The 24,929-nt window shown below is 34.2% G+C and overlaps 1 protein-coding gene across 1 annotated transcript in view; it reads left to right on the forward strand.

Moving 5' to 3' along the window:
- Positions 1 to 12,132, forward strand: part of LOC150098705 (TATA box-binding protein-like 1) — a 67,832-nt gene extending 55,700 nt beyond the window's left edge. The window contains exon 5 of the mRNA XM_090404826.1: positions 11,612 to 12,132. Within this exon, the coding sequence (XP_090260952.1) occupies positions 11,612 to 11,841 (230 nt within the window). The 3' untranslated portion in view covers positions 11,842 to 12,132. The remainder of the gene's footprint in view (positions 1 to 11,611) is intronic.
- The last annotated feature ends 12,797 nt before the right edge of the window (positions 12,133 to 24,929 follow it).

Here is a 24,929-nt window from a genome sequence, read left to right on the forward strand (position 1 = left end):
TCGGGGTTTTCTTCAAGGTTTGGTTCCTGTTCTCAAACGCTTTTATTTTTTTCTTCAATAATCTTTGTGTATTTTAGTCTACAGTTCACATCTAAGAGCTGCTCAACTTTTATTCGCTTTAAAACTTTCTTACATGCTATTCTTTTCAATATGAAATTCGATTTTATCCTGCTGAAGACTAAATAGTGATCGCTTCCAATTTCAAATCCTCTGTACACTCTGGTGTCCTGCACCAGGGAAAAAACATCATTATCAACAATAACATAGTCAATGAGACTTTTCTTATTCCTTGCCTCTTCTCTCCATGTGACATTTTTATGTTGGAACATGGTGTTAGTAATAACCAGTCCATGTCCTGAGCAGAAATCCAACAGATATTTGCCATTATTATTAGCTTTGCTCTTTTCTCCAAATTTTCCCAAAATTATTTTTGTATGTCTGACAATCATTTCGTACTCTGCTATTTAGATCCCCAACAAGGACCAACTTTTCCTTTTTCATTGAGTCAGTTGCTTTCTCTAAAGCAGGCATGGGCAACCTTTCCTAGTTCGGGGGCCAAATTATCATTCTGTCTCCGAGTCAAGGGCCAGACCAAATTATTAAATAAAATAAATTAATATTAAATGAATTAAAACAAGTTGCTACTTCATATTTCATTTATTTATAATATAATGCTTTGGTATAAAGCTCTACGTAAATTTTATAATGAATGACATAACAATTTAATGTGAAGATTGGCCTTGTACTTCAACTACAAGACTATCAATATTGACCTTAATATTACTTAAGGATAATTGCATAGAATTTTCGAGGTTTTCATCCGTTATTCTTGTCCGAATTTTTGATTTATTGTATTTCATCCTTGAAAAAAACTTCACACATGTGCTGCGGAAAAGACAAATGATTTTTCTTGAAAAGGTGCGTAAATTTGTATATTTTCTTCCACCAAATAAAATTTATAAAAATCCATGAAAGCAATGTTGTTAAATTGTGATTTTAGTACTAAATCCACCTGAAGCTCGATAAGTTCCATCTGTAAGTTTTCTGGCACATTATTTACATCAGCATCCATCGGACGAGCAAATATAGCGAATCTGGAGACTTTGTTTTTGAAGTCAGCAAACCTTGTATCAAATTGCTCTAAAGTGCCTTCAGTTCATCCCCATAACAGTTATAAGGGATATTTTTATGAGTTGCTAGAGTAGGAAAATGATAACAATTTTAAGCTCTTATCTGACTTTCTAACAATCTTAGTTTATTACAAAAAGCTTTGACATGTCCATGCAGTTCATGAACCAATTGTCCTTGTTTTTGCAATTTAAGATTCAGTTCGTTTAGGTATCCGGTGACATCTACAAGGAATGCTAAATCACACACCCACTCATCATCTTTACTTGGTTAGTTGTGTTTCCTTTTATGTCCATAAAATCTGCAATGTCTTGTTTCAGATCATAAAATCATTTTAACATTTTACCTTTACTCAACCACCTCACTTCACAATAATAAGACACGTCTTCATAATCCAAAAATAGGTCTGCCAAATACTCCTTAAATTGGCGGTGATTAAGTGCACGTGACTTAATAAAGTTAATACTGGCTACTACAACTTCCATAACATTTGTGAATTTAATAGATTTTGCACATAGATTTTGTTGGTGGATAATGTAGTGAAAATTTATTAAATTTTTCAGATGGATCTGTAGTTCTATTGCTCTTTCATGAACTATTCCAGTAAATCCCTTCTGCACACCAACCATTTCAGGGGCTCCATCAGTGCATATGCCAGATAGTGAACTCCATTTAATCTCAAATCTCTCGAAGACTGTGTTGACTGTTTCAAATATATCTTCACCGGTAGTTGTTCCTTTTAACAGCCGAAGTGCCAATAATTCTTCTGTGATGTTGAAATCTGCATCAACTCCTCAAATAAATATTGCTAGTCGTTCTGTATTGGAGGCATCAGTGCTGTCATCCAAAGCAATTGAAAATGCTTCCAATCTAGCAATCTTCTCTTTTAAACTTTTTATGATATCATCAGCCATAATTTCTATCCGTCGGACAACAGTACGTCTCGACAAACGAATATTCTCGAAGGCTTTTTTCTTTTCAGGACATATTATATTTGCAACATCCAGCAGACATTCTTTGATAAATTCTCCTTCGCCAAATGACTTAGAATGCTTAGCGTTTTTTTTTTTTTGCTTACCACAAAGCTGGTTTTGACAATGCTGTGGTACTGCGTTCTTTGCTTGTTGAACATTTGCTGCTGGGTTTCCAAGTTCTTCAACTTCTGTATTTCATCTTTTCGTAGTTGTCCATCAATTTTTGGGTGATCCGCATGTCTCGAAGTAAAGTGTCTCTTCAAGTTGTATTCTTTGTTGATGGATACGGATTCATTGCACAGCAAACATACAGGCAAACCCTTATTCAGAATAAAATAATAATCCTCCTGTCTTAAAATTGACGATTCTCTGCATCTACTTTTCTTTTTGCAATAACCCCTGACATTGTCCCAAATTTATAAGCAATATTCAGAACTGTCAAACAAAACTGTCTTCTACACTGCAGGCACAACAGAACACATCAATGCAGGCACTGAACAAAGCACAACACCAATGCAAGTACCAAACTGACACATTGTAACACGTTCACACACGCTGCTAGTCAACGTGAGAAAGAGACCTTGGTTGGAGAAAACATAGTGTTTTGCGCAAGTCATATGACGTCAGCTTAATGTGAGTTAGTAGAACACACCATGTTTTCTCCCACCATGAATCAGACAAACTTCGCTGAAATAGATTAGGGCTGGATCCAGTCTGGGGGTTTCCCATATGTGCTCTAAAGCCTCAAAAAAATTCCTCCACTTCTACCTTAGTAGAACCTTCTGTGGGATCATAGGCACAAATAAGTCTCATTGTCCAGTTCCCCATTCTCATATTTGTCCACATCACTCTATTTGAGACTGCCTGCCATTCAAGATTAGCCTCATATTTTGTGTTGAATACTATGGCTACTCCTTCTCTTTCCTTGATTATCATTGCCTGAATATAACATTTTGTATTTATTGCTCAGAAAGATTTCATCAGTTTGTCTTTTTTGTTTCAGTCATTCTTATTATGTCGATCTGGTACTTATCTAATTCCTCAGCTAGCTCCATTTCTTTGCCATTCAGGCTTCTTATGTTGATAGTACCGATCTTTAACTCTAATGTTGAGTTGGGGTGTGTTTTCAGATTTGTTTCAGTAGCTAACTTTTCGCTGTTCGCCCTGGTTTCCTGACGAAAACAATGGGCCTTGTTTAACCGGGCAACGCCCCAGCCTGCATGAAATTTTGTCATGTTGTACCATCATTTTGTATTTTGGTTTAAGCCAATAAGAATACAATTTGGTCGGTTAAATCCCAAATTGCCAGTCCATTCTCGTTCGTTCAGTATCTAGGTAGATAACCAACAGGGTGCACCACGAGAAGGTGAGGATTGGACATTAGGTCAGAAGCCCTGGTCGGTTCTCTGCATTCCTTTAACGGCTATGTGGAGGTCTCCTCTCACTTATACAACTTTGACCCTTACGCACCCTATCCTCATAATTTTCGCAGCATCTACATTTCAAAGGCCTCCAGTTTTTTCACACTCGGATTGGAGAATGTCCATGTCTCTACTCTGTATAATAATGTGGGCCATATGTAACATTTGGAGATTCTTAGTCTTGTTTTCAGATTTAAATCTCTAGATGTCAGTAGATTTTTCATATTGTTGAAAGTTGACCTTGCAATTTCAATCCTTTTTCTAATTTCATCTTCTGTCCTGCCTTTCTCTGTGATCAAGTGTACGAGGTATGTGTATATTTTTGGTATTTTCTTTTCTCTTGAAATTATCATGATTTTTGTCTTTTTAAAGTTGAAACTGAGGCCATACTGTTTGCTATATTTGGGTCAAATTAAAAGTCTCGAGTCTGATGTTAAATCAGGTGTGAATAAAAGACATGCATTATCCTGTATGTTATAAGACTTAAGTGCTGGGAGGACATATAGGTATAATGGAATATTACACCACTAAAAAAAGGATTAAAAACTAATGCTTCCAATATTTTCTCTGTCACTGAGACATCTTCGGGGATTACAAAACTCTTGTAACATACATATAAAGGCAATACAATACTAAATGAAACACGTGGGTGACTCAAGTCCTATCTAGGTGGTGCACTCTCTATGGGCATCAGAGTCCCACTTTACATTCTAGACCACCTGCATATGCCCATAGAGGGTGCACCACCTATAAAGAACTTTACAGTCTCCCTTGTTTCATTTAGTATTCTGTTGTCTTTTTGTGTGTGTGTGTGTGTGTGTGTGTGTGTGTGTGTGTGTGTGTGTGTGTGTGTGTGTGTGTGTGTGTTGCAAGTTATTTGTGATGCATGATGTCTCAGTGACTGAGTCAATAATGGAAGCATTAAAATTAGTTTTTAATCCTTTCCTAGCGCTGTAAATATTCCATTAAACTTCCAACATGGGGTATGTTATTCCACATCTGTATGTGGATCACATTATGAAGGAAAGTGGTTTGAGACCTGATATCAAAATTGGAGATGTTTAATCTCAGCTCTTTATTTCATGTAGATGTCATTTCACTCCCTGACTAAATGGAATAACTGTTGTAATAACTTTGGTGTAAAAATTTGGCATGAAAAAAGACAATGAAAATAGGCAGGAACATTGAAAACAACTGCTTCCTGAATGAAGAATCTATAGAACAAGTAAAACATTTCAGCTATTAGGCACAATTTTTAGTGACTATGACAAAGATTTTGAAATAGACAACAGAATTATCAGAGCAAGTATGGTCATCTGAATAATGGAATAAGAGAAATTAGTCAAAACACCAAACCAGCAGTACAAGAATGTGTTCAAACCAATGTTAACTAATGGATCTGAGAGTTTTGTTAGAAATAAAAATCTTGATCAAAGACTAGAAACCATAGATATGAGAGTCCTGAGAAAGATTAGGGGACTGAACAAATAGCATTACTGCCAGTATCGTATATTAAAATGATATTAGGAAAGAACTTGACATTGTTAGCATTCAAGAATGTGGTTAGCTAAGCCAATCTAAGGTCGCATGTCTACTTAAACAGAATGGGAGAGGAAAGGTTAGCAAAACAAGCATTTTTTTTTGCCAGGATGGCAGGAATGCTGAATTGTGAATGAATACAATTCACTAAGGAATGTTTCATTCATAATTTGACAAGTTAAAACCCTTGAAAAGGATATGCTTGTATTTTAGTATAAGTTGTATATAGTCTGACAAATATTGGATTCTGTAATTAGTGTAAAACTTGTGAATATTCCCATGTAAAATACCTACTAAATTGTATGTTAGACAATGAATTTGTTATATACATGTTTTCTGTTAGAATTGATATAAAAGAATTGCTGTGTAAATTGCATATAACCATCTGAGATTATAAGATCAAAGTACGTGGGCAAGATACCGGATTAATAAGTTGCTCCAAGCGGTCATGCGTGCATATGGCACGTGGCGACCTAAGTTTTCAGGGAAGACGCTACGAAAAGGCAAGACCCATGAGTTCCAAGGAATAACGTGTTGGGTGAAAATTTAGGGTTACAAGGAGTCCCGGTAGGGGTTGATATAAAAGGGCTGGACCCCCCCCCCCCCAAAAAAAAAGTTTTTTGTCTGGAGAGTTGGTTCTCGCTTGGTGGCAGAAGTTGGAGGTGTCGGGTCGTGATTAGAGGGATCACGGGTTCCATGCCCTATGATGAACGAATAGAGGATTTTCAAAGCAATGGGCAACTCCCGGAAAAGATAGTGGCCAGGTAGCGTGTCTTATGGATGCAGAATCGCCTTGCGCTAAGAATATTCTAGACACCGATGATCGGTATGCAGACTCCATGAGGACCAACCTAAGCTGACAGGAATTTTAGCCTTAACATAGAGGGAAGAAAATGTTTGGAAGGAAAGGCAACCAAGAATCGAAAGGACAAGCATGAGGAATCCTCGAGTTCGGTAAACCTTTAGTCAAGTAATGTGTGAGAGGAAGGCAATTGTAACTTAATAATCATAGACCTTCATAAAGTTTTGAGACTCTATCTAAAATTAAGACAGAACTGTGATATTTTAATCGTAGTCAGTGAGCAATATGTGCTATGTATTATAATTGTACTTGTGTTGATTGCTAGCTATGTTTAAGAGCTGTAGAGATGTCTAACCCAGACAGCTTGATTAACACCTAAAAGTCATTATTGGTTTTATAATCTAAGAATGCGAGCTTTGAATCTTTGAACATAATGTTTTTGTAGTATTAATTACTGTGTGATGTATATTGATTAATTTTACCTTGTAATCTAATAGTACAGTGATAATTGAAAGTTCTTTATTCTGTATGATGATCATTATGTTAAATAAACTTTTTGCTCTTATTAATTTGGTTGCTTGTGTCTAAGAATCTGATGCACCACTCATAAATTATTCGGATCTAAGCGGGAAATAATTGTTAATTAAGACCACGACTGCAAACATGGTTGATTATAGAAGGTATTGATTATTGATAACTTAGTATAGAAATAGATTAGATTAAGCACGTGCATATCTAAAGGTTTACTTTTTGACCGAGACGTTTTTCCAATCTAAGGGTTCTGGGTGGTGCAGTGGAGCAAATAAATTTTCCCAGAACCTTAAGAGAAGTTAACCTCAGAAGCTTTGTTACCAAGGTGTTGACTTAACCTTGAGACAATCCCTTTGTAGATCAGACTCGTGCACGTGATAATCAAAGGGACTGAACTATATAATAGCAAGACAAAGACAGACCCATTTTAGGCGCTGCTGAGATAGGACAAATTATTCAAGAGATAGTTAAAGGAATTAAACCGTATTAAGTAAATATTACCTACTACTAGAACTACGACGTCGTAACAGGAAAAAGTCTTCCGCTTAGAAGACTTACGACACACAGAGTTCTAAGGCACTTTCTAATGGAAAGTGCCTTAAAACAGATATGCAAGATCTGATAATATTGGAGTCTTGATGAATTTGAAGGAAAATTGTCAATAGGAAGTTAGTAATAATGTAACTTTCGTGTAGTACTATATCCTGTCCCCTCCAACTACAGGTACATATAGGGAATTTGAATATGGCTGTTGAAGATTATATGGATAGCTCCTGTTTGGTTTTGAAAATTAGATATGGTAATTTAATTTTGGATAAAGTAAGATATGAACAGGAATTATAAAATGTTAAAATTTATGTTGGAAGTTTTTCCACTTGATTAGACTATAATAAATTTAGTTTAATCCTTTATCCGAGCGTAAGCAAACACTCAGATAAAGTTTGCACCTGAAGATACTTCAGGTGCAAACTTTGTTTGCTTACACTTGGATAAAGGATTAAACTAAATTTATTAAAATTTGTGAACAAACATTAAATGTTGGTCACAAAAGCAGCTTTGCAAAGGGGCTACTAAAAATCACTGTTAGGTAAACCTTGTTTAACTTATGTTATAGCAAGATTGTTGGTATTAAATTCTTTTTTGTATCTAGTAAAGAATATATTGGAGGCAAGCTGTTTTAAAAAAATAAATAAATAAAAGAGAAATTTATGAAACCAGTGTTGGAAATGTTGTAGCACGTTTGCCATTATTTCGTTTCAAATGAGCTTTGAAGTTGTTTAAAGTATAAGAGGTTATTTTACGATGACTTAATGATTTTCTGCTGCATTTACAATCGTAACTATTAAAATTAACACATAACAAATAAATTGTATTTAAGTGGTGAGTATCAGTTATTTTTATACCTAGCTAAGTAAATTTGATTAATGTAGAACAAAATTTGTCCTTAAACTGCAGTGTGTACCTTTACTTTGGGAACTGTAGCAGTGTGATACAAAATTGTTGACCACATAATTTACTGATATAATAAAAGTGCATTGGATTTTTTAATGTTTCATATTAATTTATATATTAATATGAATTAATATATTTATATTAATGCTAGTTACATAAAAACTCAAAGTAATTTACTTCTCACCACTCAGAAGGACCTAAAAAAATTCTTGCTAAATGAATGTATACTAAATATACAAAAAAAAAAAAAAAAACATTGGGTTTCTTTCAATTTTCAAAAGGGCTGTCTACTGAAGAAATTTGAATAAAATGGACCAAGTTTGCTTTATAGCCTCAGAGGCAGTCTTTTGCAAAGTGGGGTTTATTTGGGGGAGTGCTTCAGTTAAGGTATGTATAGCAGGTGTCCACTATCCTGAAAGTGATGGCAGAAAATGCAAATGAGAAATTATACCCATAAAGTATTAAAATTGCAGTAAAATAAGAAGAGAAAAAAAAGTCAAACATTTAACAATTTGAAATAAGCTGTGATTAAATTTAAAACCTCGAATTATAAACATTCTGTAGATCCACTGAACGATGTTCTTTTCAGAATATGATTAATAGGATACTGGGGAGGGTGGGGAATTCTTTATCCAAATAATAGTGTAACTAGTTAACTAACTCATCAAAATCAAAAAAGCATGCTGCTTCAACTTGCTAATGATATCACTTCGAATGGTCCCTATCATAATTCATACTCTCAAAGCACTTGCAATTGCCTCTGGTATTCCATTCCATTCATTCACCACTCTCTAAAAAAAATAAATAAATAAATAAAAAATAGTCCTAGCACTCTTACCACACTTTACTACTTTTGAGCAGTAAAGTAGTGTGTGTGTATATATGTCACCATTTTTCTGTTCCCAAAAATCAGTATTGATGTATATATACTTTCAAATTTTAGCTGTAAATGTATATCAGCTTTTGAAATTTTGCAGGGAGATGCTGCAATCTCTTAACCTTCCCCCCCTTTTTTCCCCATATATTTATATGCCACAGAAGGCGAGATACTTTTAACTGACCATTCAAAGGGTTAAGCAACTTTCAGTGATCACAGATTGTTTTTTCCATACTTATCATCAAAATAATTTCCTTTATATTGTTATAAAATTCATTTAGTAACTTTGGACCTAGAAGTAATCCTCTGATCTATTATGTCCAGTTTTACAATATGTCCTTTGAACTTTAGCTCCCTATCCATCATCCCCAATGTCTTTAGCATCATCAGTTTACTGTAGCCAGCACTATCAGTGTAATACATTGTGGAACAATGCTAATTTATTTAATCATTCTATATGACTTTCATTAATTATTATTCTCTGCAGTTATTCCTCATCAAATTTCAAATCCTTCTCTGTATTGTCATCTAATTCTTGACATCTACCCTCAGGGGCGTAGAGAATAATGTGATAGTACTACAAAAAGTCATTAACCAACTTATCAATAAATTTTCTCCTTGTTTTGCTGACCTTTCATCTCCCATTCTGTTTAACATGTTTAGGTCAGAGCGGTATAGTTCGCTTGCTGCAAACCTAACTCTGGTGAAGTAAGCAAAATTACTGGCAATTTCATTCCTGCGTGTCATTGAACACCTCACTTCTCGTAATGGTTTCTTCAGTTGTAACTGATCCCGCATTGGGGAGAGGGGATAGATAAAAAGGAATGTTCTTTTCAGAATATATTAAACAGTAATTAAAGAGGATGTTATATTTGGCTATTAGTTACTATACTCGATTTACTAAAAGATAAACAATAACAAATAAGGAAAAAATAAATAAGCATGAATAAACATACTTTCAGTACTGTAAAATGGATTATGAATAATTTACATCTGTGATATTATATGTGCACTTGTGTTTATAAGTATCTAGAGGTGGAGGTGAAGAATACATGATCCGATAAACTCTAGACTTTCATAGTTGCATTTATGATGGGCATAATTTAAAAAAAAACTTATGAATAGGTTGAAAGAGGTTTGTTTGCTAAATATAAATCACTAACAGCCATTATACTGCAGATGCAAGAAAAACAAGTAGCTTTATTGTATGACTGAATAAGGTATACAGAGACATTTGCAGTCTGTGTAATATTTGTTAGCAAATAGTGCAATTACAGAAAACTGGGATAAAAATGGCACTACCTAATGAAACAGGTCTCCTGCCACAGAAACTAGTCTACATAGACTCGAGAAAAACCGTTTGTGTACCACCAAACACAGTATCCAACTAAAAACAATTGTCCAAATTTTTAGTTACGTGAAATAAGTGTTTGTTTGATTGCATTTGAAATTTTTGATGTCATTAAGACATTACAAATGTTAACTTCAAATAAAATTCTACCGAAAGAGTTGCAAATAACATGCCGCATAAACTTTGCATCAGTTCAACTTGCCTGCACGACACAGAAGGGGCACACAGACAGAATGAGAAGTCCCATTGGTATGATAACCATGTGAAACACTTCCTGACATGAATGTGTTAAGTGATCATAATGATTGAGATTAGCTCTGCGAACACATTGCTGAATGCTAACAATATCGAGTTCTTGAATTCTACCTTTAACCAACTTTTCCATAACCTTAACACCACTACTGAGATAGTAATCAGTGTGTAATTTATTTCTGTTTTGGAGCCTCTTTCATGTAATGGACCTATCTTGTTCCTCTTTCCAATTTCTCAAAACCTTGCTAAAGCTGAGACTTAAATAGCTTGGTCAGAGGGACTTCTAGTTCTCTACGTTCTTGTAATGCATAGGCTGACATCCAGTCCTACTTCTGTATTTAAATTGATATTTCTTAATATGCTGTGACCACCACCAGTTTGTCACATCAATACCTTCGATATTTCCACCTGAATTATACATCCTCGCAAAGTGATTGCATAGTAACTTGACTATTTCTTCTGTCACTTTTCTACCGTTGACGTCAAATGAAATTATTCTTTTATAATCATTCTATCTCTTACTTGCCATGTAGCAAAAAAAAAAAAAAAAAACCTTTTTGGCTTTCCTTTAGTCTGTTTAGCTAATTTCCTCTCATAATCTGATTTAGCCCTCATTACCATGAGAGAAATTAATCTCATTTATGCGCTGAAGGATTAGTTCTTGTCAGACTTAACAAACTTAGTCTTGTTGCATGATGAGAAACTTTTGTATGTATGATACATGCAGTAAGCATGAAAGTTTGATTAGAATGAGTAAAGTATATGGAATACCACTGGGATATTTGATTTAAAAGCAACAACATTAATGCCAAGTGAGTATGCAAAGAGGATTTATAAAAAAAATTTATTGGGATTTATTTGGGACTTGATCCCAGTAAAATGATCTGCCACCATTGTATATTAAATTGGGTAGCATGAAATATATTTTTAAGCATTGAAAAGAAATGGACATTGCCTAACTTCAAGATTGCCAAACATTTTAGGAGGAAAACTTGAAGGTATATTTGTTGAGACTTCAGTTGGGAAAGTTATTCAAAGGTGAAGTCAGTTTTACTAAACAAGAATTATAACCCATGTTTTGGTATACATCTAGTATATTTGCTTAAACTTGAAAATAAAGATCATTTTGGATCTTTATACTATTTGGAGCTTTGCTCTCAAGGCTCATTTTCTTATAGAAATATTATAAATTTTCTATGTGATTATTTTAATTAAAGTTTGACATATGTTTGGAAATAAAATTTTCACTACATAGATAAACTTTTTTTTTCTTCTCTCCTTTAGCTCCTAGTATTTCAAATGTTCAGGCTGCAATAGAACATATATTTCCCCTTGTATATGAATATCGCAAAGAAAAAGAAGAAAATGATGGCAAACTAGATGCATATAGTGGACATTTAAAAAATAGTAAGAATAAGAAACATAATGTATTCAACAGAGAGACTGAGTCAGATTTCTCAGAGAACGATCTTTCAGATTATTATCCTGACACTGATGACCAAAGTTGGGAATAACACTAATTTATAACAGAGTAATTGCATCTTTATAGAAGAACTTGTTTCCCAATTGTGAAGACTTTTAAATTCAGGCTGAAGCTCAGGGTTCTGTGATGATAATTTCATAGTAATAGCAATATTAGTAAGCTAAGTCTTATTCAGCATCACTTTTATTTTGAGCTATTTCTGTGGACCATTCACTGGTGTTGTAGGTAGATAATCCAGTTCCCATCCCAAATTAAATGACTTAGTTGTACAGCACGTATTTTAGAAGTATTGAATACTCAATAAACTTATTAGTAAGTTGTACATTCTTTGTTTTTATTTCAGCATACTATGATTTCTAAATAAATGATAAAATTGAAGCAATGTGGTGTGTACATACATTGTGTGTGTAAATTGCGCTGGAATGTGTATGCATTACAGAATGCTTCGTTATATCATTAAAAAAAAAGTTTATTGTTCCACTTCATATTCACCTGATTTCTTCATGTTTTACAAAACCACATTGCTTCTAGAAAAGAAGTTTTTAAGCAAACAGAAGGAAAGGATGTTAGAATTTTACCTCTGTTATTTCTGTGAAAATTTTTATTCAACAAATTAAGTAATATACATCATTGAAACTTATTTGGTCTTGCCTTAATGAAGTGTTTTTTCAGAGTAACTTCATATTCTGTATTATTCAAATAATCTGCCTTTTCTTCTATGTGCTTTTGACTTAGCTGAATACCACTTATGTTTATCTTTGTGTATACAGCCCCCTTCAAAAAAAAAGTGTTTTTTTTTTATTTTTTTATTTATTTTTTTTTAATTTTTTTTTTTTAGATAATGTGATTTAAATTTAATAAACTATTTGCTGTTAGATTATCTGGTATTGATATAAGAAATTTGCCCATTAATATTTTGGTTTGTTTCAAATGTGTTTTTATTTGATCAATGAGATCTGATTTTTAAATGAAAATCAATCTTAACTTTTAAAATTAACAGCTTTACCAATTTCTCTGACATAAAGAAGAAATTTTGCTGTATCAGTAATGTTAAAGTATTGACCACACATATATTGCTACATGTTAATATAAATGCAATAATTTTTGAAATTGTGATTTTGCCCACAACTATTCATGTTCAGAAAGCTCTTAAATTAATGCTGTTATATATCTTGATCTGCATTTAAAAGAAAAAAAGTCGTTCCCATCAGGACAGCAGATGTAGCATCCTTTTCTTTTCAACTTTTTTACAAGAACCCAACAAAGTGGCAAAATTAAACTTTCATTCTTTTATTTATATATGTATATACATATCTCCATTGTCCAAGCCTTTCTCATCATTTATCTTGTGGAATCTGAAGACTAGCATTATGGTTACTGATGGGAATGACTAAACCAGTATAGTTTTGAACATCAATAATAATAAAAAAAAAACATTCAGAATTCAGTTATGTTCTTTACAGTGGTAAATGATCTTTCATCTCATAATACTGGAAATTTATTTGCAGGGCATGATAGATGTTAAAGTATCTAACATATATTTAGATAATCTAAAATGGTTTACTTTTTCACATATCAACATTAAAAACAGGGTTATAGTTATTTTCTGTTTGTAAAATATTCTTCTCTACTAGTCTTATTTATGATACCAGGTTTGTAGTGAAGAATATATGTATATGATAAAATGTGTTAATCTTGAAACTGTTTCTGAACACATCCAAAGTTGTTTAATCACATCAGCTAGACTTTACCTTTTGCTATAGACATTCACCTTTCAGTACAGAGTCCTTTGCAGTAACAAGTCCCAAGGCCAGATATTTGAAAAGGTGGGTCATTCCATATATAAGTTGGACTCCAGTTAATTAGCCAATCTTGAAAAATACATTGTACCAATAAGTATTAACTATTTAAACTTAAATAATATTAATATTTGTAAATTGTTATCATTGATTTACAGTTAATATCATTATAGTGTTTAAGAGATTCACTGATGTAACTAGTGCATGCTAAACATGTTGGTATTGTTTTGTTGTGCATATATAAAAAATTTAAAAGGGCAGGAAGAAGGTAGTTGGGAGTGCAAATAAGCATAAACCAAACTCATATGAGAATGAGATGGGAGAGGGAATTTGTCTAGGCTTCATCGGTTTTTGTCAGGCTGTAGTGATTAATAGTTAGTAGCTTGCCTGCAATTTTAAATTACCACCAAATCTGTGATTTGGGGGTTGTATACTGCATGTATATTTTAGCTAAGTAAGAATTAAATAATTTTAATAATTATGATCGATGGATTATCTGCATTCCGAACAACAAATGGAAATCAATATCTATAATACCATTGGAAAATACCTCATGATTGCTCTGTTTATCATCATTATCAGAAGTTGTTCTTAAAGTGTGTGTGAAGTCAAGTATTTAAACAGTACTAAAAATGTTTAATGACAATCAATGAATCACCTCTTCAGGAATTTAGAAATTCCTGGATATCTTTGATCCACTTCAATATAGTTCTATTTCTGGCCTCTCAAGATATCTCCCCTTTGTGCATTTTTCTACTAAAGTATTGTATTTTAAAGTTCTCCATTTTTTAGCTTCATTTTTGACATCCATGTCGGGAACATATCCCAAATGAGAAGTGATTTCTTCTTGAAAGTAGTGAGTAGTTCTGGTATTCCTATGGTTCTCAATCCGGAGCTGCAAGTTTGAGTATACTCCACTTCATAGAGCATAATTTTTTTCATCGTATTTTTATTGTCATTATTACTAGGAAAAAATTTTTGTAATTTGTTTTTGCATCAACTTAATAAAGGTTTTTACAACTTAAGCATTTTTTTTTATTTATAAATATTTCCACTATAAACATTTTATTTTTAAAATATAGTTGTATATGCGGAATATACAAAACTTTGACCTTCAGTAACAAACAAAGGCTAAGAAAGACTGTCCACATAATGCAGCCAATTCTTGATGTCATTTTCACATTTAATATGGGCATGTAACATATTTGGAGAATAACGCAAGAGAACAACCTTTGAGGAGTTCAAACCTCAAATTTACCTAGTTTGAATTTGAGCTAGTTTGTTCTTATATGGATGTTTTCCCCTTCCTGGAAACCAATTTTTACTTCTGCAAAACAGATGCACTAGAGAGAATATATATCATTAACAGGTGTGATATACTGGCTTTAACCATAATTCTAACCTTTTCAGATGGGCTTATGCAGTAATAAGTAGATAGTTTAGTTCAAATAGTAGTGGTGATTGTCAAGAAAGTCAAAAATTGGAGTTTTACCTAGGTCAGGAAATTTATAATTGTTTTATTATAAACTTGTGATATTAATTCAGTTTTCATTGAGATCCTGATGTAGTTCATGAAGACAATCTTCATTAAATATAGGAAACATTAGGATACAGTTGGACTATGAGCATGTTGCGATTACATTCTTCTTCTTTACCAGAAATATCGGGAGTCTGTAAATGCTTTCCATCAGTTCCTAGTTCAGCAAAACTCTTCTTCTCACATTCTATTAAAGTATATCCTGAATGTATTTTTAGAATGGCTATGCTTTATCTTTCCTTGTGGATTCCATTCCAGGGCTGTGTGACAGATTTCTTTGTGATATTTCTTAAATGTATGTCCAATCCATCTAAATTTTCGTTTTTCTGATTTCAATGTTGAATTTTTGCTGATTTGTTCTTTTTCAGAGGTCTTTGTTAGTAATAATTTGTGGCCACCAAATTCGAAGTATGCTCTGCAAACATCGGTTTATGAATGTTTGTAGTTTTCTTTGTATTTCCTTTGAAACCAGCCACGTTTCACATCCATATAAAAGAACTGATTTAATACATGCATTAAATATTTTAATTTTTTATGTGCGAATATTTTTCATATTCCATACTCTTCTAAGATTAGCATACGCCCTTCTTGCCTTTTGAATCCTTATGTCAACATCTCTAGTTGTTCCTCCATCTGCAGATAAAACACTGCCAAGATATGTGAAACAGTTTTTCGATTTTTCCATTTTCAATTGTACTTAGTGAATTGTTCACATTGATTCTCATTTCTTTTGTTTTGTTTGTATTTATTTTCAGACCAACTTTCAGTGATTCCTCTTGTGATGTGGTTAGTTTGTTTTGGATGTCTGTGAGCAATTAGACATACATCATCTGCATAGTCTAGATCACCCAAAATGTTATTTATTTTCCATGATATTCCTTTTGGCATGTTTCATTGCTGTCTGTTCTACAACTTGATCTAGCACTAATATAAATAATAAGAGAAATAGCAGACACCCTTGTTGCACTCCAGATACAGTTTGAAAGGGTTGATAAATATCCATCATGCAGCACCTAACATTGGAATTTGTTATATCCTTCCTTTAGGAGGTTTATTATCTTCTGTGGCATTCCTTTTGTTTTGAAGTGCATTCCACACAAAATATCTGGTGATGGAATTGAAGGCTTTTTCATACAGCAAATATAAAGGAGTTATATTCACCTGACTATTCGATTATTATTCTTAAGGTGTTAATGTGGTCTATACGTGATCTATTTGACCTAAAACCAGACTGCTCTCTTCTCATGCCCTCATCTAAAATATTAAAGATCCTTGTAAGAATAATTTTGCTAATGACACAGCAGGTTTTATGCCACTCCAATTATTACAGTTTCCTAAATCTCCTTTCTTTTGGTATTTTTACTGTTGACACTAGAATTTTTCCATTGAGATCCTTCACTGGGACATTCTTTTGCATGGTTTCTCCAGAAAGTAATCTTATAATACTGTAACTCTCTACTGTTATACTTTGTCTGCAGCTTATTTTGCCATCGATGCCAGATCTTCAAACCATTGTCATTTATCTTTTCTAGCACTTAACTTTTTTTTATTTAAAATCTTATATTTGTCTTAAAGTTCATTTTCCTTTTGCAGAGTATTTCTTGCACATAATTTCATTTTTATTTATTTTTTTTTCTTTCATCCACTAGTCTCCAAGTTTCCATCGATAACCATTCTTTCTTTTAGCATATCCTAAAACATGTTCTGCTATATCATTAAGGACTTCTTTTAACTTTCTTCATTTAGCCTCTATATCATCATTCCTTATATCCTCTCTTCCTTCAAAATTACTATCCATATTTTCCCTTCACTTTATTTTAAACTTATGCAGACTTCAGCATTTTGTAATTTAGCAACATCAATTTCTGTCTATAAATGTTTTTCCATGATGATTTTTTCGAATAAATAACTGCAAAGATCCTGTTATTAGATGATCTGAGCCAATATCAACATTTTTTATTTCAGACGTAATAACATATTCCTGCATCTTTGGCTGATAGCAATATGATCTAGTTAATTCTGTGTTTTGCCATCTGGTGATATCCAGTTACTTTATGTATTCTCTTATGCTGGAAGATTGTGCCACCTATTACTAAGTTATATTTGTCACAGTTCCAACATTTCCTCATTTACATTTCTCTCTCCCAAACCATGCTTGCCCATTACATTTTCCAGCCCCTCGTTATTTGTACTAACTTTAGCGTTGAAGTCACCCATGAGAAATATGCTCTAGTTATCATGTGTCATCATAATCTTATCAAGTAGACTGTAAAACTTTTCTTTTTCTTCAAAGGATGCATTCTCAGTTGGGGCATAGCACTGTACAACTCTTAGTCTTCCAAATTTAGTTTTAAGATTAACTGTTATTATTCATTCTGAAATTTGTTCCCACCCAATCATTGCTTGACTAAATGTTTTTCCTCCTGAGGATTCCAACTCCCAATTGATGTATATCAGTCATATTAGGCATCTTTGAATAAAGAAACATTTTCACTGGGAAAATTTTTATTCTACCAGTACCATTCCATCTTACTTCGCTAACCCCGAATAATTCAATTTTATATTTTTCCTGTTTGATAGCATTTTTAACATTCCGTTGGCCAATTTGTGCGTTATTTTTTAAACTTTAAGGATACTAAGGAGTCTGTCTGATTTCTGCATTTATCCAACTTAAAAACGGCATTTAAATTTATGGAGACTTGCAGGTTGTTAACCCAAAGTTTCTATTTTGGTGGTAGGGCTACTACCTCAGCATCTAGTTATACCACTGATACCCAGTCAGTCACCAGAGGTTCTACCACAAGAAGATGAGGCTGGTATTTGAGTGGGAGAGGCTATATGTTATATATCATGAAGTCCAGGGCTTCATAGTATTACACAATCACCACCCCTTAGAATCTTTGTGAATACATACCACTCATTTATTTTTCTTTGTCTGTCACAAAAGAATTCCCATTTGTTATAATGTAGCTATTTGGCCAACATCTAGTTACTCATCCAAGTGATTTTTAACGTCTGGAAATAGCAAGACTGCAACCATATCCTCTTAAGTTTTTGGCATTCCTGTAAAATGCTTGTTTCTTGTTTACATTAAACTCTACTAGCAACAGAATTGAGGCCAGTATGTTTTATAATGTTTAGTCAGAGTTCAGCATAGAACACTATAAAAAGTTATTGAACAAATGGTAAATTGTGGTTTTCTTTCTGTTCTCATAATTTGGTGGGATCACTGTGTTGATGCCTGCACATAAATTTCATTCCACCTCTGTTAGCTTTATTTCTTTGAATAATTCTTTGAATTTCTTTTCTGACAGTTTTAGCTAAATGAGTGAGATCATGATACCAGTGAAGTCCTTTACTGACAGACTATTTTGGTCTATTGACACTCTTTTACTGACAGACCTGCTTTGGCTATTTCTACAGTCAGCATACGAACTTTCTGGCTGCTTATTACCAAGTTTGCAAATTGAAATGAAATGCTTATTTAATATAATTGTGCTTAATACTCACTGTGTTGAACTACTTATAATTAATTGCTTACTGACTTTCTGTTGTAGCATGTTATGATAATCAGAAAAATGCTGTAAATAAACATGTGGCTGTCGTTATTACTTTACATAAAAACTTCAGATTAGTCGTGTATATTATTATTAATCATTAGTATATAATTTTACTGCATAATTTTTAAATAGGAATTCCTCTTCATGATTATATAAGTACATCTAGCCCTGATTTTATGCTTAAAGGATATTATCAGCTGTGAAATGCCTTACAAGCAAATATTAATTCCAAAATTTCTAAAATTTGATTTTTGTTATTTCTTTTAACAAATGTCTGTCACATAAGGTGCCTTGAAATTAAATATTAGCATTTTGCTGTTTGGATATCATGGATCCATTTGTTGAAATATATATGGTAAGCTAAACAAGATTGTGGGTTGCATACAATTTTTATATATAAAAACAATATTTCTCCTATAGGTTTCTGTGAAAATGAAGTTTGAATCTATAGTGATAGGTTGCCTGCAGTATAGGTCTAATTCTAGTCACTGACTAGAGGAACTTTCTAAGCCGGTTATTACCAAGTTAGATTTCTGGTGTAGATAAATAAGCTTTTCCTCCTGAAAATTTGGATTATTAAGCCTGCATCTCAAAAAAAAAAAAAAAAAAAAAAATTACTACAGAGTTCTCACTATTACAGAACAAGAGTGTTTCAATTTTAGGACTGCAGAGAGAATGGCAGGCCACTGTCATTCTCTCTTTTCTGAAAAGCCTTCATTCGTTGATATTATAGGTTCAATATTGGTGAAGGCTTGAAGGATGGCTGCATGTCTTCAGAAAGTTGAGGATAAAGCAGTTCTATCATTTGGGGAACTAAAAAGCATTAGAGGATATTTTAATTTCTCATATACACACAATAGAGCTGTATTTTGGTTTTCTAATATTTTCATATTCAGACTTAACTATATTGTATTGATTCATGTCAGTTTCTGGAGCAAAAGTACGTAGAACTAGAATGAAAATAACTTACTAAATTACTTACACCTCCACCATTTCACTAGCTCAAGCAGTTATCACAGACTCTCTAAAGATATACACCAAGTGAAGACTCAAAAGCAGTAATATGCATGGAGGGTGACCATGGTGTCTTTGTCATGATCTTTTGTGATTACTGGTAATGGAAGATGAGTAGTGCACCAAAATTTGTGTAGGATCATACTGTCAGATTTTTTTTTTTATATAGTAAACTGGGTTGTATAGAAGTAGTCATTTCTGGGAATGGACTGCTATTGAAATTTGGGATTTGTGTAATAGTATCAGATGGGTCAATCTTATGTTCAGTCTGACACAAGTCCACACACACGGGGAGGGGAGACAAATACATGCAGGACTCCAGAAATTCACTTGCCATAGGCAAGGAAACATGAGTGGCAAGTGAATTTTCTGCCTTGTTCTAAATTCATTGAATTTTTTTTTTTTTTTTCCCACTTAAGTGTAGAAAGGCTTGTGTTTTCACATAATTTAAATTTTTTTACCTCTTAAAACACATCATTCAGTTATTTGATCATCAGTGGCTGCCAACAAATTCATTAGAGAAGTTTATTTCCAGAGAGTTGGAAATGTAACCTGGACCTGAAATCCTTAATTCAGACACTACAGTGTTCTCTTTTAAAAAAATAATATTGAAACAGCTGCAGTTTTAATTGCTGGCTTTCTCTAAAAGTCATAACGTAAGCCAATAGTCTTCACTTTCTTCCCATCTTTTATCTCCTTTAAGGTTTTTTCTTATTAATTAAAAGCTCAATCTGCCATTTCCCCCCCCCCCCCCTCAGCAGTTGTTTGGTTATTGTCACATAACAGTCGATAACTTTTAAATGTTTTTCTTCTGTATGAAAGACTTCTATAAATATCTGCTTTCGAGTTACAAAAATCTCATTTTTCTGACAGCAATATACAGGATCTTTCACTCTACTATGTAACACTTCTGGTTTTCGTTTGTCATGAAGCAATTTAAAAAAAAAAAAAGTTTCCATTATTATATGACACTCCCAAGGATTCCAAGTCCTCATTATAGGAGGGCACTCTGCTACACACACATCCCACCCTCCCACTATCCAGTTCTCCAAACACAGAATGACACCACTACCACCATCAATGTCATCTAATGCCAATTACCACTGACAATAGTATATTGTCTGTAAATTGCATGTGTTTTCATGGCCAATTTGCTTGTAGGTGGGATGAAAAATCCAAGTTTCCAAGAAAAAAAACCCTGGCACACTTGAACTGTGCAAGAAAATATGTACTTTTCCATATATGTATTTAAATTAAATTGCAGTTTATCATTTCCAGTAAATACATTTTTAATCAAATCAATGCATTCGTTTAATTCAGTGGTTCTTAATTTTTTTTTTTTTGGCCTGGCTTCCCCATTCAACTATTTGTATGACCTGGCACCCCATGCTTAATTTTACACTAGTTTAATGACTCAATAAAATAATTATACCATCCCCCTTCAGCGTTCGCAGCACCCCAGGGGATGCCACCACCCAGGTGAAGAACCACTGATTTAGTTCAATATTAAACTTATACGTATGCGTGACATGTAATAGAAGATTTGTTTTTTAAAAAAAATTGTACTTTTCTCACAATACAATTTCATCAACAAAATAAACTGATTATTATAAACACAAATTAAAATTAGAACGATCTAACTAAATACTGTAGTATATCTATACATCTTATTCTTCCAACACCTTTACCCCTTAAGTAGTTGTGCAATTAACTAGCCTACCGTCCAAGATGTCAAGATTATCATGGATGCAAAGTGCATACTATACTAAAATTGTAATATCATTGATATTACATTGAAATATATGAGGGATACAAAGCGTATGAGGATGTGTATTTGATCCATAATGGCCGGTAGATGGTTAAATGTTCGGAAATTGTACATAAAGCAAATTCTTTTACAATACTGTTAATTAAAAAACAATTATATTGCAAAGACTTTTCTTCGCAAGATAATTGTTGCATGAGTGCATTGTGAAAAGTGAGTCTGGTCCACATAGTGCTACCTACTTGATTGTTTTATGTATGTCCTGTTAATTATTGTTTATGGATAATTTATATAAATTCACCCTTCATTATAAACAAGAAAACGGAAACATAAAACAGTACAAACCACCAAAGTGTCTGCCTTCCTGAGACCAATTAAGGACTGCCAAAATCCTGTCTTCTTTCCAGGCATCTCATAATATGATAAAAAGTAATCTAATAAAAAAAAATTCATCTGCTGTGGGCAACCTAAAAGCGGATTGGCACAGCATGCGTTTGATAAAGACCATTTCATCAAGTGGAAGAAATCCAGACTAAACAAATTCAAATTTAAATCATAGAAGCTGTTTCTGGAAATGGCTGAAGTTCTCAGAACCCAGTAATGGTGTGAGCTTATATGAAAATTGATACTGCTCTATTTGTCAGCAGTAAGTAGTAATCAACAGATTACTTCTCTGAGTAATTTTCGAACATGCAGTGTATTGATTGATCTGCTCAGCTAACCAGGCTTGTAAAAATAATAGGAATGATTTGCCTATGTGTTTGAGTCAGCCTGTTTTGCCAAGTGGTTGTACCCACCAACCAACAGACTGTGGGCTCAAATCCTACAAGTATGGATGTTTCTGATTGTCTTACCCTTTGTACTGCTATAACATTTGATATGGTGCAGTATGACCTTTGCTGTCCTTGTGCCATTAAAATCAGCACCTGTGATGTGATATGTGTGCTGCCCTATTCCAGACTTTTGCTGATAATACTGGACAACACAATTTGCCTCTGAAATGAAAATAGTGATTCTTTACTAATTTCGGTGCTAAAAATCTGTCGATTGGCTCTTGTTTAGAAAAGATTCAGTCTGCATTGCTTACATAGGTATCATTTGGCAATGCTGTATTTCATTCTCCTGATTGCATCAGCTAATACAATACCCCTCAGGAGCTATTGCATCATTGGTTGATGCAATGCAGTTGAGTTATGACATTGTCAAAGACGATTCAATCATTAGTAAAAAGTGAATTCTTGTAGGTTGAGCAAGTGTTTGTGGGACTTCCTGGGCTACACTCCCATTTACTCCTGCATAAGTACTACACAGATGATCCCTGCAGTGTAAATTCAGCAGTAGCGATGCTTTGTGCTTCTCTTAATCTTAATAGTGCAAATAACTTTTACTTTTGCAGGGGAGTGGCGTTTGAACCAGAAAAAGGCCATTATTCTTTTCTCTTGTGCCTTATCTATTTTTGGGTCCACTATGCGTGTGATCCCAACCAACTTGTTGGGAGGGGAGTATTTTTTTTGTCTGTAGAAGTGTGCCACTATTCCGTTAGCACAAAAAAAGGTATAACAGCTTTATTTTGCATGTAAGATCAAGGGGCCCACACATGTGCTAGAAATCTGAAGTGGATTAAAAAGTGGTCAAGTGTCGATGCCGTTTGCTGTTCCTATGGTTTGGAGGAGCCAAGCAATCACGTGGTACCACCAGTTTCGGAAGACCACGGAAAAAGAAGTGGACAGTAGCATACCATCTGCTCTCCAACCAGGTCTGCATGACAACACTTCCTATTCCCGAACCTCCGAAAGATTTTTCCATCGATTCAGAGGACGGAGGCGAACCTATATATCGGGTTCTTCTGAGCCTTCGGCGTCTAATGATCCACACGCCGGCCACGGTGCATCATCTCCCATACATTCTCAAACAAGAACTGAACGATCTGGAGCTCTCCAAGACCAAAGCGGAGTTACTGGGATCAAGACTTCTACAATCTTCTCTAGGAAAATGTCCGAGTGACTTCAGTTTGCACCATACTTCCAAAAGAAAGGTGACCTGTTCTGCTAAAATGTAGATGGCCTGATAAAATGCCCTACGAATCAAACATAACCTGCACGAATGGCGACTATTCATAGACTCGTCGAAATTGTGTTTCAAGGTGATGCTGCATAATGAAAGTTTCCATCTGTTCAAGTCAGACACTGTCTACATGACAGAAGCCTATGACAAGTTAAAACAACTGTTGGACTTTTCAATACAGCAAGTACAGCTGGCATCTCTGTGGTGACTCGAAGGTAGTGTGTGTTGATGGGTCTGCAACTGGGATAGACGAAGTACTGCTGTTTATGTGGATGGGACAGCCGAGCAAGGACTTTGCACTGTGGGAAGAGACTAGCCTGTGAGGAAACCTCTGAAGGTTGGAGAGAAGAATGTGTAACATGCAGCACTTGCAGAAACTCACTAAATTCTTCTATTTCCCCTACAGATCGGTCTCGGGGAAAAAAAAAAAAAAAAAAACTTGTAAAAGCCATGGACCACACTCGATCAGATTTCGAATACCTGTATCCTCAAATCGGAGAGCTTTTCATTGGTGAGATGTTCGTCAACCTCCTACAGAGTGATGGGGGGGGGGGGGAGCTTGGGACATGCTTCTTCTGTTATCAACTAACTTCCTCGGATACGTCCGGGCAGAAAACTGGAACTGGTTGAGGACTTGTCTGCATTGCAAACTTAGATGCAATATGCCCTTAAAATTGCGCTTGCACCATTCCCACTTGGATTTCTTCCCTGATAACTGCGGCATGGTCAGTGATGAGCACGGTGAACTTTTCCATCGTTCACCGTGCTCATCACTGACCATCATGGACAAATGAAAACAGGAAAAGTAAAAAAAGAAAACTTACACGTTGGCTAACTACTGTAGTACAAATAACTTTTACTTTTGTAGGGGAGTGACGTTTGCAAGCCAGAGAAAGGCCATTACTCCTTTCTCTTGTGCCTTATCTCATCTATTTTGGATTGACCTTTTACATGATGCAACTTTATGCATGTGATCCCAACCAACTTGTTTCAGAGCCTGAGGGATGGGGAGTATTTTTTGTCTGTAGAAGTGTCATTATTCTGTTAGTGAAAAAGGTATAACGGCTTTATTTTGCATGTAAGGTCCAGGACAAGGTCTCGCTAGAGATGAACCTGAGCAGTTAGTGACAGGCAAAGCGCCGTCGAACGTAGAAGCAGACATTTTACCGGCATATGTCATAGTGCGTATTACTCTATTATATATAAGAAACTATCGCGGATCTCTCAAAAACCGTGGCCAATATTTCATTGTCATATTCATGTTAAGCACCTTGAAATCTATAAGAAATGACTAAATTAATCTGAGGGGCATAACTTTTTTGTTGTCCAGTGTAATGTCCAAGCCACTCTCTAAGTTGATAATGGGAAGGAGAGGGGTGG

Source organism: Typopeltis vanoorti, chromosome 15, assembly GCF_054136105.1.
Source record: "Typopeltis vanoorti isolate ZY-2024b chromosome 15, IOZ_Tvanoo_1.0, whole genome shotgun sequence".
In the NCBI taxonomy this organism is placed as follows: Eukaryota; Metazoa; Arthropoda; class Arachnida; order Uropygi; family Thelyphonidae; genus Typopeltis; species Typopeltis vanoorti.